The 14855-nt window shown below is 37.1% G+C and overlaps 1 protein-coding gene across 9 annotated transcripts in view; it reads left to right on the top strand.

The window, feature by feature from the left end:
- Positions 1-14855, top strand: part of MAGI2 (membrane associated guanylate kinase, WW and PDZ domain containing 2) — a 1687880-nt gene that overhangs the window by 1475781 nt on the left and 197244 nt on the right. For 8 of the 9 annotated variants that reach the window (XM_072653189.1, XM_072653194.1, XM_072653187.1 and 5 more), the window contains one exon: positions 8471-8562. In XM_072653189.1, coding sequence (XP_072509290.1) covers positions 8471-8562 — 92 coding nt within the window. Of the gene's footprint in view, positions 1-2850; positions 2893-8470; positions 8563-14855 lie in introns of all 9 variants that reach the window. The other variant, XM_072653195.1, reaches the window with a different exon arrangement.

Here is a 14855-nt window from a genome sequence, read left to right as displayed (position 1 = left end):
CTGTTACTCTTGACACAACTAATACACATGCATGCCGGTTATCACATACTCCTTATTTTTAATACACATACACCACTACCTCTCTCTTTCATTGTAGGTTCAGTTTTTAAAATAAGATATTTTTCTTCTGCCCTAGAATACTTAATCTGGAGAGACTTTGGGGTCAGAGGACCTGTTTTCAAATCCCCCTTCTGATGATTGCTATTTCTGTGAACTTGGACACATCTCTTAATCTCCTTGGACTTCTAATTAGGTTCTCTCAGCTGCAAAATGTGGGTGCTAGACAAGATGGTCTCTGAGGTCCCTTCCAGCTCTGATCTTATGATATGATATACTTCTGCTTTGAAAGTCCTACATTTGACATATCAATTGTATGTTATCACATACTTTATAGCTTGTGCATTTGAATTTATACAAGCTTCCTTTGGCTATATAAGAAAGGCAGCCTGTTAGGTTGAATAAATTGTTAGACCTAATCTAGATTCTGACACTAGCTGCATAACCATGGACAGGTCACTTGCCTCTCAGCCTCATTGTATAGAAGAGTAACAATAATACTAATAATAATAGGTTGTTGCAGTCCTTCATTCTCAGAGAGGACGGAAATGATATCACCATGCTGGGATCAAGGTACAGCATATCCAGCATGTCCAGCTGTGGCTGATCAAACCAATACAAGTGCAGAAGACCTTACCACACATTAGCACAAGTAGTGCATACCAATATTTGGAGTGAAGATGTGTCTAAATTTGCAGTAGAGTTTGAATGCTTGTCAGTTCACTTTAAGAAAGGACCTCAGTGTCTGGAACCTCAGTGCCTCATGCCTTCTTTTGCCAAATGACCTTAAGAATCTTCCTAAGACAATTCAATGACAATAATGATACCTCACAAGATTATGATCCTGAAAGTGCTTCATAGAAAGTCTATAGAAATGGGAGTTATTAACATTGTATACTAAATCATGTCCAAAAATTAAGATAACTTAATCTGCTTACATGTTATTGCTACATGTCTCCCAACATATAAATACAAGGTGTTTCACAACTATACCAAGACTTGAGATACCCTATATTCAGAAGTATCAGGATATTTGAACCAGTATAGAAAAACACTTCAATGACTATTAAGTGATTTCTTGAATTTTCCTTTGGATATTTTATAACAATATATAAGCAGTCACAAAGAGCATTAAAAATAAAGAACAACTTGGTCTTCATATTTTTGGTTCTCTGTTATATATTTTTATTTTACTTTTCATTAAGACTAAATTATGCCTAACACAGAATCACTTAACCTCTCTGAGCTTCGTTTTTTCTTCATCAGCCATATAAGGATCATTTTACTTCAAAGAGTTTTTGTGAGAGTCAAATCCCATAATATGATTGAAGTGTTTTGCAAACTTTAATGTCCTCTATAAATGTTAGCAATTATTAGATTTATCCTCAAAAGGAGGGGGGCAGCTAGGTGGCAAAGTGGATAGAGTACTGGACCTGCGAGACTCATCTTCTTGAATTCAAATGTAGCCTCAGACCCTTACTAGCTGTGTTACTCTGGCTAAGTCATTTAACCCTGTTTGCCTCGGTTCCTCATCTGTAAAATGAGCTGAAGAAGGAAATGACAAACCCCAATAGCATCTTTGTCAAGAAAACCCCAAAGGGGGTCTCAAACAGTTGGACTTGATAGAAAATGACTGAACAATAACAAAACATCAAAGGAACAGCCAAGTTGAAAGTCTTAGGGAGAGGACAGTAAATTTACTTTTTATTTTCCCTGTCAATTAAGGTGCATATGTCCAGTGGGCAGTTGGAAATATGGCGCTTCTGTATTCAAGGGAGACATTTTAGTTCAATATGTACATTTAGTTGTTATGTACATGGAAGTGATAACTGAAATCACGAAAGGTTAGCTCATAAAGGAAGAGAACTCAATACAGAAAACAATGAGAAAACATCCTGGATTTAAACATAACTCTCCAGATATGGTCTCACTGGGGTAGAATATTAGTGCAGGATTATCAGTTCCCTAGTCTTAGATACTATACCTCTCCAATAATGCAGTCTAAGTTTTCATTAGCTTTCTCACAGCTTACATATAGGATCACACTATTGATTGTTATTGAATTCACAATCCACTGCAAGCCCTGCATTTTTTTCAAACAAATTGTTGATCCACCATGACTACAATCTAGAAGATTGTGCAGGGGTTTTTAACCTGGTTTCTGTGACCTTGTTTCCTCTTTTAAAAAGTTGAAGACTTTATTTCAATAGAATTAGTTCCCTTTGTAATCCTATGTATTTTATTTTCTGTTTTTAAAAAGATTATTTGAGAAGGCAACACAAGATAGTTTAAAGGGTCTGACACACAGAAAAAAGGTTGAAAATCCATAACTTGTGAAGTTCATTTTTGAAAACCAAATGTAATTTACATTAATTGGTATTAAATTCTCTCTTTTGAAGTTTGGTCTACTGTTTAAAAAAAAAGAATATGACTTGTACAGTAACCGGTGTTAAGTATATACACCTAATTTTTTTTTTGCTTGACTGCTTAATTAATGCATAAGGTGGCTTTTCCCACCTCAGTTTAGCATAGGAATGTAGGTGATATGGGGAGAGGATGACAAGTTTTGACTTACATATAAGTATAGCTATATTATGCATAAAGAAAAGTGACTGTCAGTGTACTACAATATCCCTATATCCTTGGGGTGGAGGGAGGGTTGGTAGGGAGATGAAAGCTCATCAATCCAAAACAAAAATAATCATAGTTTTAACCAACATAAAGAAAGGAAAATGAAATCTCCAAATGTCAAAGAAATGAATTACAACTTTAATTCCCCATTTTCCTATTCAGAACAAGTGCCACCAAGGACCGGTTTTCGAATGGATTCCTCTGGCAAGTATTCTTCAGCATTCACTGTCCTGTGGACAAAAAGTCTCCCATTTTTGTGTTCAAGTCACCATGTTTTCTTTCATTATTTTTCTGGGTAATATCCACTTACCTAAATCCAGTTAATCTTTAATTCAACTTTATACACTGAAGACCAACCTAACAAACGAACCTAGTAACGTGATAACAAAAGGAAAGCATATTTGGGTGCCTCTTGTTAAAAAAACAAAAACAAAAAAAAGCAGCCTTTTAGTCAAAGTTCAGTTCTTACAATGAATCTGAAAAGATTAATCTATGAAACTCGTTTTGAAATAAAAGTTTCTCTTAGGAGAGTTGTAGCAAAAGCCTGCCTAAAGTACAAAATGGAGTTCTTTGTTAGATAGCAATTGTGTTATTTCAAATTCAAGTCCATGTCTAGTCCGAAATGCTAAAATGGACCTGTGATCTGATCTCATCAGTATGAGTACTCTGGCCAGTGGTCACAACTTATCCATGCCTGTGTATTCTATTTCCTCTCTTTTTCCTCTCTTAAATTCCCACAAGGGGCCCACCAAATATTTAGGGGGCCTCCCTCAAATCCTCCTGACATCCAAAGGATATTGATGAAAAATTAAGTAATTTAAGATGATCTGATTAAGAAAGCCTCAATAGTTAAGGATTTTTTTTTAAGTTCAGATAGCACTTCATAGCTTTCAGTTTGAAAATGGTTTTACATTTTTAATTAGTTCTTCTGCTTAAAAAGAAGAAGGCCTCAACTAGTTTGCATCACCAAAACAAAACGTGGGGTGAGAGGAGATGGTGACCAGATGAAAATCCTCAGCCACATTATATTGTGGAGGTGCATATAGGGAATAAGGATCTCCTTCTAAATGTTGTGTTCTTAAAATCAGTCACATTATTTAGACTGTTAAATTAAGAGTGAGAAAGCCAATCCCAGAAAATAATTCTTCATAATAAGAATAGTTTCATGTATACATGTTTTCAGCACACACATCCAGATTGTTTCCATGATGACAGCTCATTATCCATCTCTGTTTGTTCTAAAACACTGAGGATTATATGTGCACGGAATCATTTCATTCTGTATTTACATGTAACTTTTAAGCTACTTTTTTCACACTTTGTCCTCAAATAGCAATCCAATTTATGCACTTCACTTTTTATGTGTGTATAGAAGGGAGTGGAGAAGGCTTGTTTCTCAGACCACTTTTTATTTTTAAATACATTTGAATCATCTGTAACAGAAACTAGTGATATTTCACAATTACGGATGCGAAACTGAAGTCAAGTACCAGTTCTTAGCTACTTAATTTATTTGACTATTCTTTCTATGTGCTCAATAATTTAGACCACTGAAGGGCACATGTCCCTAATGATGATCACAACCCTTAAAAACTTGTCAACTTTTTAAAAACTCGAATTGTAGTGAATTATAAGGTATCCCCTACCTCTCTAACAGTTTGGCTGCAATGCAATTCTTAGGGACAAAAATGGAAGTTGAAGGTGAGTGATCTATCTACTATGTGGTTCTGTCTGATGTATGCAATTTATGTAGTAAGTATAGAGGTATGGATACAAAGTATAAATCTTTGTTGGACCCATGGGGCTGATCCTTGCCTTACAACAAACAGCCTTTGAATATCGTTGCCTGACAAACTGTGCTCGTATTGTAAGATATGAGCATAAAGTAGCTTTCTTTTAAGGTGGCATTTCAGGTACATAAAATATCTAACTGGCAAGATGAAGTTACATTAATGGATACTAACTTTTTAATTCAAGGCTCAAATGTACTTAGCTTCATCCATATGTAAGGAGTATAGATCAGAGGTAAAGCAGTTTTCAGAGAAAAATTCTTCTCTTTGATTCCTGATTTTTGACTTGTTCTCTCTAAGATTCTCCCTCTACAAGGAAAAACCAAAAATTAATGCTTATTTTTAGCAGGAAAATTGAATAAATGCACTCTTCTGTGCCAAACTGTGATAATAAAGCTTGGTACTTATGTTTTAATTAAAACATGGAAGGGGATTCAAGTACCAAAATTTAATTGAAATGTTTAGTGCACCATCCCATGTGCCAAATTAATCCACAAAAATATCATTCTTTGCATTTCTGAGTCTTGAATCCATTCATAAAATTAATCAGTTTTGTTCAGTCACCCAACCTCTTTCTTAATATCGTGCACAAAGCCCTGTCTTTTCAAAATACAGCATTGGAGAATCACTTAGCTTGTGAAATGTCCCTAGGGATTTAGATGAAAATCAAAATCATCTCCAGCAAAAAAAAAAACTGGTTTTCTTTATTACAAGAAAAATCAAGAGAATACCTGGATGCTGCATCTCCATCTCCTAAAAGGTATTCTGTGCACATTAGCATGAGCCCCCGACCAATTATGAGTAAAAGGCTCTGCCTAGGAGAGACTTGAGTTGATCTGCCTCAGCAGTAAGCCTGGACGTGTAGTTTCTCTTCTAAGAAATGAAATCGTCATCACAGATATGACATAGCAAAGCAGTCACACCCATTTCCCAACACTGGGAACCTGGAAAGACAGACCACAGGAACACAAGAGGCAATCTTAATTGCTGCCACAATGTATATGGGAGAAGAGAATAATTGCCCTGTTCAAAACTATACTCTTCTGGAGCTAACTAAAATTAAACTGACTAAAATAAAGGATTACTCCTCTTCTCTGCTGGCATATTTCTTTCCCAAAAGAAGAGCTGAGTCATTTATCAATCCCTTATCCTCTGGGAACCTTAGTAGTTTCCTGAGATGCGACATCCCCCTTCCTTCACTATACCTCCACACAACTCAGAAATAACTCTTGAGAATTTAAGTCTCCGGAATTCTCAGACTTGTCACTAGGAATTCTGTTATCGAGACTGTCACAATTTCGCACTGCCTTCACACAAATGTCTGTGTAAGGTTCTGCTGGAAAAGTAAAATGTAGGAGAAAGTAAAGTCCTCTCAAGTTAATCAACAAGCATTTATTAAGCACTTACTGTTTCTCAATGAAACACTTATTATTATTGATGGATATCATTATTATTAATGGACTCTCAGAATACTTTTTTTTAAATTTCATTTCTGACTTAGCATTCTATCCATGTAGAGATTACAGAAAAGTTGCTGTAGAAAGTTTCCTCACTGGAAGGTCTCAATTCTACCTGTCTGATGATGATGATATTTTGAAAGGAAGTGTGGCTCAATCCAGGGCAAAGCTGATGGTCTTGTGGTCAGTCTTCAGTTGAAGCTAAATTTGCCTTACTGCTTATCTCCTCTTACTTTTTATCTTAACACTCCCACCACAATGGCACAGATAGTTGCAATATTGTTTCCTGGCCTCTGTGTTAGAGTTGGCTCATGAGCTTCTCACCTGTTTCTTCCTTAGTGTCATGGACTCCAAAAAACAAAATTTAAAAAAATTGAGACTTAAAGTGTAGAACAGATGTGTTAAACATGTGACCCTTGGGGCACATGCAGCCTACAGAACTCCCATCTGTGACAAAAACCAAATTAAAATGTAATCAGAAAACGTTTAATAAAATAAATAAAAATACAATACAATATAGACAATGGTAATTTACAGTTTTTCTAGGTCAACGTGTGGTCCACCGAGCCATTTATATTTGAGTTTGACATCACCAATGTAGAAAATAGAACCTAGTGCTCTTCTCTGTCCCACAACCAATCCTCTAAGTGACTTTGGAAACGGAACTCACCCTATTTCTCAGTTCCCTTCACTTTTCAAGTATATGAAATTATATTATTAAGACATCAGTTCGGAAGGCTATTTTAAGGGCTAATTTTTGGTTCTTCTGTAAATAGGAGGTACTCTATTACTATAAAAGACCATGCCACGGTATGTCACATGTAGTCACTGGGGTGTCCTCACATTTACCATAGAACATCATGTGCAGTTATGTGCCATCCATATCCCACTGCCATAGATTACTGTGAATCTACTACCCACCAGGATAAAAAAAAATCCCCAATCTAGTTTATGCAAGTTCCTTTCAGAGGGAAATGGTATGCCTTCTTCAGGGTCACATCCTATGTTGGAACTACTATTAGGTACTAGAGTAGGGAAATCCAAGTGTAAGCGCTATTCCTGATACTTGCTAATTATGGGGGAGCAGACAAATCCCTTAAGTTCTCTGAGCCCCAGTTCCCTCATCTATTAAATAAGAATAGTAGTGTTTCAACTACCTACCTTACAGGGTTGTTGTGAGAAAAAGTACTTTGTAACTATTAAAGTGATAAATAAGTACAATCTATTCTGTGGATGTACTGGTGAGATTGTGTGATGTAGGCTTGAGGACAGTATGGGAATCATCCTGTGAGTTTAGTAAAGGGTAAGGTCACACATTAATTACTTAGCCTTACCTCTGCAACCCCATACATCATAGCACTTGAAGAAGATTAACCTAACCATTAGCTAGTAAGTCTCCCCTATCTCTCCTTTTTCTGCTCAGTTCACAGAACTTAACCATCTACTTTCAGGAAAGGTGGAGAGAGAAAGTAGCAAAGAGGAGCAGGGAGGGTGCTGCCTCTCCATTTAACTTCTCAATTCCCAGAAATTTCTCACTTAGGCAAGAGACAACCCAACAACTTTTATTCTGTCAGTTCTTATCGCTCCATTAAAATCCTTTAAGATCCAGGAATTTATGGTGCATAGCCAGAGTTCCTAATCACCGGTTTAGTTTGCAACAATGGAGATGCCTGCCATTCACATCAAAATTCTTAAACTGTTTTTTACCCCACTGAGAAAGGACAGGAAAATAAGTAACTGTAAATAATATTCACTTTAAAAAGTAAATAATTTCTTATTTTTTCTAAATACATTTTTCTGTGTCTAAGGAGGAGACAAGCAGTGAAAGAGAACCAAAAATACCATTCAAGCAAATTTGCCAGTAAAATTTTATTTTAAGCACACATCTGTTGTTTCAGCTGCCAGAGAACAGGGGGGGAATGGCATACTATCAATTCATTTTATGAATATGAAAATAGAGTTAAAAATGCATTTCCTAGTATCTTCCATTTTTTTAAGAGTTTTGAGGGATGAGTTCATTTAGCCCCAAGCATATTTTATCAAAGATTGCCAGGAAGGAAAAACTCCACATGAACTCCATAGAGAACAAATTTAAATCCAACTATTTCTAATTTTCAAAAGTTTCAAAAGAGAAATTTTCATCAGTTATATTGTTTCTCCTCAGAGATTTGGATATATCCATGTCACATCTTGATAGCTGTCATTAGCAACACCCCATTATCCCATCTCTCAACATATGATGCCACACTGCCTCTTTAGGTCAAGGGACCCATGAGAACTCTTTGTGTATTCCAGGAGCTCTGTCCAGCATGAGCCAGTGCCCTTTGCGGGACACTGCTGTTCTGGGGCTAACCTCATTTTGGAATATCTAATCTTTGTCACTGTAGCATACTTTTTCTTCCTCTGTGCACTCCACCAACTCTGACAGCACTGTCATTAATCATATCCATGGAATTAATCATTGAGATGTTCAGTTCCTCTAGGGGCCAGGAAGAAGGCAGGATTCATTACTCAATGGTTTCTTCTTTGTACTAGGTCCAGATTATAAAGAGTTGGATGTTCACCTTCGGAGAATGGAATCTGGATTTGGCTTCAGAATCCTTGGGGGAGATGAACCTGGACAACCCGTAAGTTGATGCTACCTAGCTTCCCACATTATGGCTCTTGTTGTCTATGTAAATATCAGCAAATATCATGCCTTTTAATCTCTGAAAAGAAATATCCTTTCAAATCTCCAAGAAAAAAGAGATAAAATTATGGTCAATTGGAAAAAACAGATCTTTCAAAATGTCACCATGTCCATCTCCAGTAAATCATTGTGAATAATCTGTATTCAATTAGAAAAGGTACACAACTATACACTCTTCTTCCTTTAAAATGGATTGGATTTTTTGTTTGTTTCACATCATTCAATTATTTGGCTATATTGAAATACTAAATTTTCTGGAGAGGTCAGTGGCTAGACCTACAATATTATAAGGATATTCATAAAACTGTTTTTTAGAAGTAAGCTGCAAATGTTTGTAATTTGAAAACAAAATACATCAATCAAACTTTTTCTTTTAAGATGTAGAATTACATGTGACATTTTGACTGAGAGACAATGAGGCAAGGAATAGAGTGGTTAAAACCAAGCAGAATGTCATGCAATTCCCCCCATGATTATTTTTAAGGTAATATGTAGGAACGAGGATGGAAGAAGGAAACTTCATTTGGCATGGGGTTGGTTTTGTGAGGAACTTGGAGAAAACACTTATTTGGTTATTAATCATGTCAGCGTGCAGATCTGTGTACCTATCACTCCTCTAGGTGGATAAGAGGCTATTTAAAAGGGGAAAGAGATGGATTAAAGCATTAGAAAATAAGTTTAAGATGTCAAATACATCTAAAGATAAAAAGTGTCAGAGAAGTTGGGCTTATGAATGCATATTAAAATGTAGACTACAAAATGGCTTCTAAAAATGTGTTTTCCATAGTAAGAACTGACTGAGCCAAATCTTCAAGAACTTTATTTCCAAAAATACTTACTATCTGATCTATAGGCATTGAGCTTCTGTGTCACTGAAGACATTTCAGGAAAGGTTGATTGATTCCCATGAATTCTCTAGAAAAGCCTTCCACACTATTTTGAAAGGTCCTAAATTCAATTCAATTTGTATCAACAAATGTTAACTGCCATACTATGTGCAGAGTGTCATTCTAGGCAGTGGGAGAGGGGTTTTTTTGTTTGTTTTTAAGTTAAACAAGACATGGCCAAGTATCTTACTTGTCCTTATATGAATTGCCTAAGCAGAGTCATAACTAGCAATGTTGTTACCAGGCACATGCTTCAGCAAGAATGTACAGATCAAGGCAAGGCAAGAAGCATTTACTGAGCAATTACTGTGTGCCAGTTAGCCAGTCAGCTAACATTTATTAAGTGCCTACTATGTGCCAAGGATTGTACTGAATGCTAAAGATACAAAGAAAGACAAAAAACAGTCTTGTCCTTAAATAGCTCCCAATCTATTAAGGGGGACAACATGCAAATTAGTATGTAAAAATAAGACATGCACAGGATAAATTAGAGGTAATCAATAGAGGGAAGACACTAAGACTAAAGAAGCCTGGGAAAGGCTTTTTGAAGATAAGATTTTAGTTAAGAGTTAACGTAAAGTTACTGTGGATACAAAGCACTAAGAATTTACAATCTAATGGGGCAAAAGGGACTGGAAAGGTTTGGGGTAGGGTTGAAGATATCTGGCAGAGGGGCATGGTAATGAAGTTCAAAAAGTCAGAAGTATAGTTGTGAAGGACATGAAGGTGGGCCAGCCTAGAGTCTTTCCCAAAACAGAAAGCCCAGGAGGACTTTGCCAATGGGAGAAGGATGTCAGCAAAGCAAAAGCATAGTCCAAGATCAGAAGAGCAGTAATTAATGGAAGTTCTAGGATATGATTCCAACTGAGATGTGGCTTTAGAGCCACTTCCCAAAATGGTGACCTCAAGAGTAACTCACCAATGGAAAAAGGAGTGCAAGGGGTATTCTCACATCAATGTTTAGGACAAATTTTGTTGAAGAGAAACATAGACCTAGGGTACTTTGAGATCTATGCTAGAGTCTGAGGGAGCTGGCCTGAGCCAGCTTTCCTGGGTTGTAGCTTTTGGAGGAAGAGCAAAGAGAAGTCACTGTTGTCTGGTAGCTTCTTGTTTTAAATTGAATCATTCTTGCTAACTAGATGCTAAGCCCAACTGTTTCTATACTGTTGTATAAAAGAACATAAATGTAGCCCCGGCCTTCTAGATTTTGACGCACATTAGGTGCTTAATAAATGTTGATTGATTGATTGATCGGCACATTCAGAAAACACCCTAGTCATCCTGTCTTAATTCTGATACTATCTTCCAACAATAAATTCTCTAATCTAATAAGGATAGTCTGGGAATTTCAGAAATAAGGAGCCTTCAGGAAATAAACCAACCTCTTAGTCCCTGGACAGGAAATTTCGGACCTATCAGCCTTGGAATGTCACATGACCTAACTTATCCTGGTGTTGCACAGGAAGAGAAGTAGTAAGAAAGTAAAATAAAATTAAGATATTGATTTGCATTCAGAAACACCTCTATAGTATTTACATATGTAATATACAAATATATATGTACATATATATTATAAGTAATATATATGCATATATTTATAAAATAGTTCCTTATACTCTTTTATAGCCACCTCCAGTAATTGTATGTGTATCTTTTAGCTCTTCATTTAGATTGTAAGCCCTTCCAGAACAAGCATTCTTTTTTTTTTTTTTTTTGCCCCTTTAGCACCCTGTCCAAATAGTGTGCAGTGTTCTGTGTGTACAGTGCAGGTACATTAATTAATTTATTAAATAGTCAGGAATGTGGAGCATCTGTATGACATGAGTGATCTCTGAAGCTCATTATAAATTCACACTTTTGGAGTGCTTTGGGCTCCTGAGACTTTCACAAGGTCTTCAAGTATAGCTCCATACAGAAAGAATTGCAGTCATCTGATGTGAAGGTTGAGGATACACACAGGGCCAGGATGAAGTCTCAATTCTCACACCAGATATAAGTAAAAGAAAATACTCTGAGCCCAAGTTTCCACCCTTATTTCCAAGAATAGAGCAGATCTATTGCAGGTTATAACTGAGCACTATTCAGTTCTTGTTCAGCAGGGCCTCGAACTCACCTCAGCAATGAAAGACATAAAACTTTATTGTTAGGGAAAGGATGGTGTGAAAAGGGATGGACTGAGTCCCCAACATTGGAGGTATTCAAGAAGTGTTAAAGTAATGAAAAGGAAGAAAAAGACAGAGGTCATCATATTAACTTTTCCCACTCCTTTTCCTCCCCCACTACAAAAAACCCAGTATTTTAAAACAGAATTTTAAAAGCATTTATTAAACACCTTCAGCCTGGGGCTACTGCATTAGATATAGATGAAAATGCAAAAATTAAACAAGTTAACTTTGTAATCTTTACAGTTTTCAGAATCGATATGACACCAAAAAGGCGAGAGGGAAAGGAAGAGAAAGGAGTAATATTACCTCACTTGATCAAGCACACACAAATAAATACAGTAAGAAATACCACAGTACAATGGAGGAGACAATACGTACAATGGAAAGTGTGTTGGCTCTGAAGTCAGAGGAATTCAGTTTAGCTTCTCCTGACGCTAGCTTTGTGGCCCTGGGTCAGTCCCTTCATTTCCCCTGGTCTTCAGTTTTCTTAATCGTAAAATGAAGGGCTTGGGCAAGGTGTTCTCTCAGATCTCTTTACTATCTAAATCTATGGGCTTATTTAGATACAAAAATAAAGAATGATATTAGGAGAGAGGTACCAAAGGCTCTGAGATCTGAGGCAGAAAATTCATTATTTACTCAAAAAGAGTTTCATAAAAAAGGAGGAATTTAGTTGGGATTTGAATCAATAGAAATTCAACACATGTGGGGAGATAAAGAAGGACATCCTAGGCATGGATGACAGTGTAAAACCCAGGGGTGGGGAACCTGTGTCCTCAAGGCCACATGTGGCTCTCTAGGTCCTCAAGTATGCCCTTTTGAATGAATCCAAATATTAATTTGAATCCAAATAAAAGGATTTCAACTCAAATATTAACAAAAGTATTTGCTCTGTACAACCTGAACCCAGTAAAAAGGCCACCCCCAAGGACCTAGAAGGCCATATGTGACTTCAAGGCCACAGGTTCCTCTCCCCTAGACTACAAGCAAAGTCACAGAGGCTAAAGAGCAGAGGGCCTCTGTGGAATGACTTGGTGAGGAACTAGAGGGAGGGACCAGTATTAAGATGATCTTCTTACTCACCCATCAATTCAACCACAAACCTAATTGTTTGCTGTGTGTCCAGCTCTGTGATAGGCAATCAATACAAATGTGATTTCAAGGGCAAAAATGAAACAATCCCTGGCCTCAAGAAGCTTCCGTTCTATTATCATCATCATCATCACCACCATTAAGAATCATTTAACTCCTCAAAGGCATTGCTTATGATGGGGAAGACAGCCAGCATCAGTTAAAGTTACCTTTCCCTTGTTTTTGTTCTGCTATCCCTTATGGGTCAGAGTCACAGGAAATTAAACACTCCCTATGTATGCTTGTTTTTGCGGAGATATAGTGGATTAAACAAATTAGAGGAGCAAGGAAGAAAATACCTTTCAAATCTACAGATAGGGAAATTTTCATAACAGAATTGAGAGGATGATAGAAAAAAAGAGACAATTGTGATTATCTAAAATTAAAAAAAACTTCAAAAACAATGCAGCTAAAATTAGAAGAGAAACAGGCAATTGGGAAAAATATTTATATAATATTTCTGATAATGATCTCATTTCCAAGATATATAAGGGCCCAAATGGTTGTTATAGCTTACTTCTTAAAGACAAGTACAAATAGAGGACAGAAGACACATGATTGAGAGCACATTTAATGTAGTCTCCGGAAAGGGAATTCTTCTTATTTCTGACCTAGCACCAAAGCAATTGTATTGGCACCATAATGAGCTGTTTTCCTAAAAATGGAGTGCAGGACCAATTGGACCAATTGCGGTCATATCCCCAGTCTCTTTGCTACACTCTGCTCAGAGGACGTTCAGCAGAAGCATCCTTCTAGGAGCTGGCCTAATCCCAAAAGTTCATCCGCTCCCTCCAGTAGACAAGCCTCCGGTATGTGTGATGAGCTTTGAATTACACGGATTGAAGTTCATCATCGTTGTAATTGTTTATATTTCAACTGTCTTTTCCCTTCATTTAAATGATCTCAAGCTGAAAGTTACTATTTTAACATTTAACTGTAATGCAGAAGATTAAATCCCACTGAAGGAAGTAAAGCTACAGGCTACCAACTAGAAAAGCAGAAACCTTAAAGCCCAGCCAAATGAGCTAGGTAGGGAAGAAAGTCTGAGCTGTAAGAAAACTTTATAAGAACTGTAATGGAAATGTGGGGACAACATGTGAATAAAATGGGGTATCCACATTTAATAGTTCAGACGCCGTAAAGGAAGCATTTCAGACCTCAGTCCCAAACCGCAGGAGGCCCCAGACGTTATAGCTAAAGGGCTTCTGCTCTCATACATACAGAGTGGTATTGACATCTCATGGTACACATTAAACAAAACAATGCCGTTTGTAGTAAATAATAAACAGCAGGGCACTAACTCAAACAAAACAGATGGACCTCTTTCCTGCAAAAGGGAATGCTTCTCACAGGTAAATAACAATAGAAAAGGAAAGAAATGAAAAATTGCCATAAAGGAACAAAAATGAGATTTCCTGCTGTGTGCTGACAGGAGATGGGGAAGCATTAAGATGGTGAGATTCAGGAAACAGTGCAGTGGAAAAAGCCCTGGACGGCATCAAACTATGAAAAACAATAGAGCAAGACGTCAGTAGAGTCCATTGGAAAGGGAGCATGAACAACTCTGTGATGGATTTTTAAAAGGGAAGAACTCGAGTCAGATTTTGACATATGGCAAAGTTGTCACTTCCAACTACAACAATCAGTGTCATGGAAATGGAATTAATGGTGGTGGCGATATTACTACCACTAATAATAATGGTCACTGTCCTTCATTCTCAAAGAGGACCAAAATGACATCACCGTGATAAAGTGAAATTTCGATGTGTCCGACTGAGGCTGATCAGACCAATACGAGCTCAGAATGCTCTACCACAGGTTGGGCACAGACAGTCGGTGTGAATATTTGGGGTGGTTACTCCAAATTTGCACATCCTACCTTTACTTTGTGCTATTTCAATTTTGCTTTGCTCATAGAGCACAGCACTTTCTCTGATGTGGGCATGCCATGCTGAGCAATCCTGTGCCAGTGTCTCCCATGTCACACAATAAAATCCAAAATTCTTGAGAGAGATCCTGAGAGTGTCTTTGTATTGTTTCTTCTGGCC

Source organism: Notamacropus eugenii, chromosome 3 (genome assembly GCF_028372415.1).
Source record: "Notamacropus eugenii isolate mMacEug1 chromosome 3, mMacEug1.pri_v2, whole genome shotgun sequence".
NCBI classification, from domain to species: Eukaryota; Metazoa; Chordata; class Mammalia; order Diprotodontia; family Macropodidae; genus Notamacropus; species Notamacropus eugenii.
The sequence above is the reverse complement of the archived record's forward strand: the minus strand, read 5'-3'. Positions and strand labels throughout refer to the sequence as shown.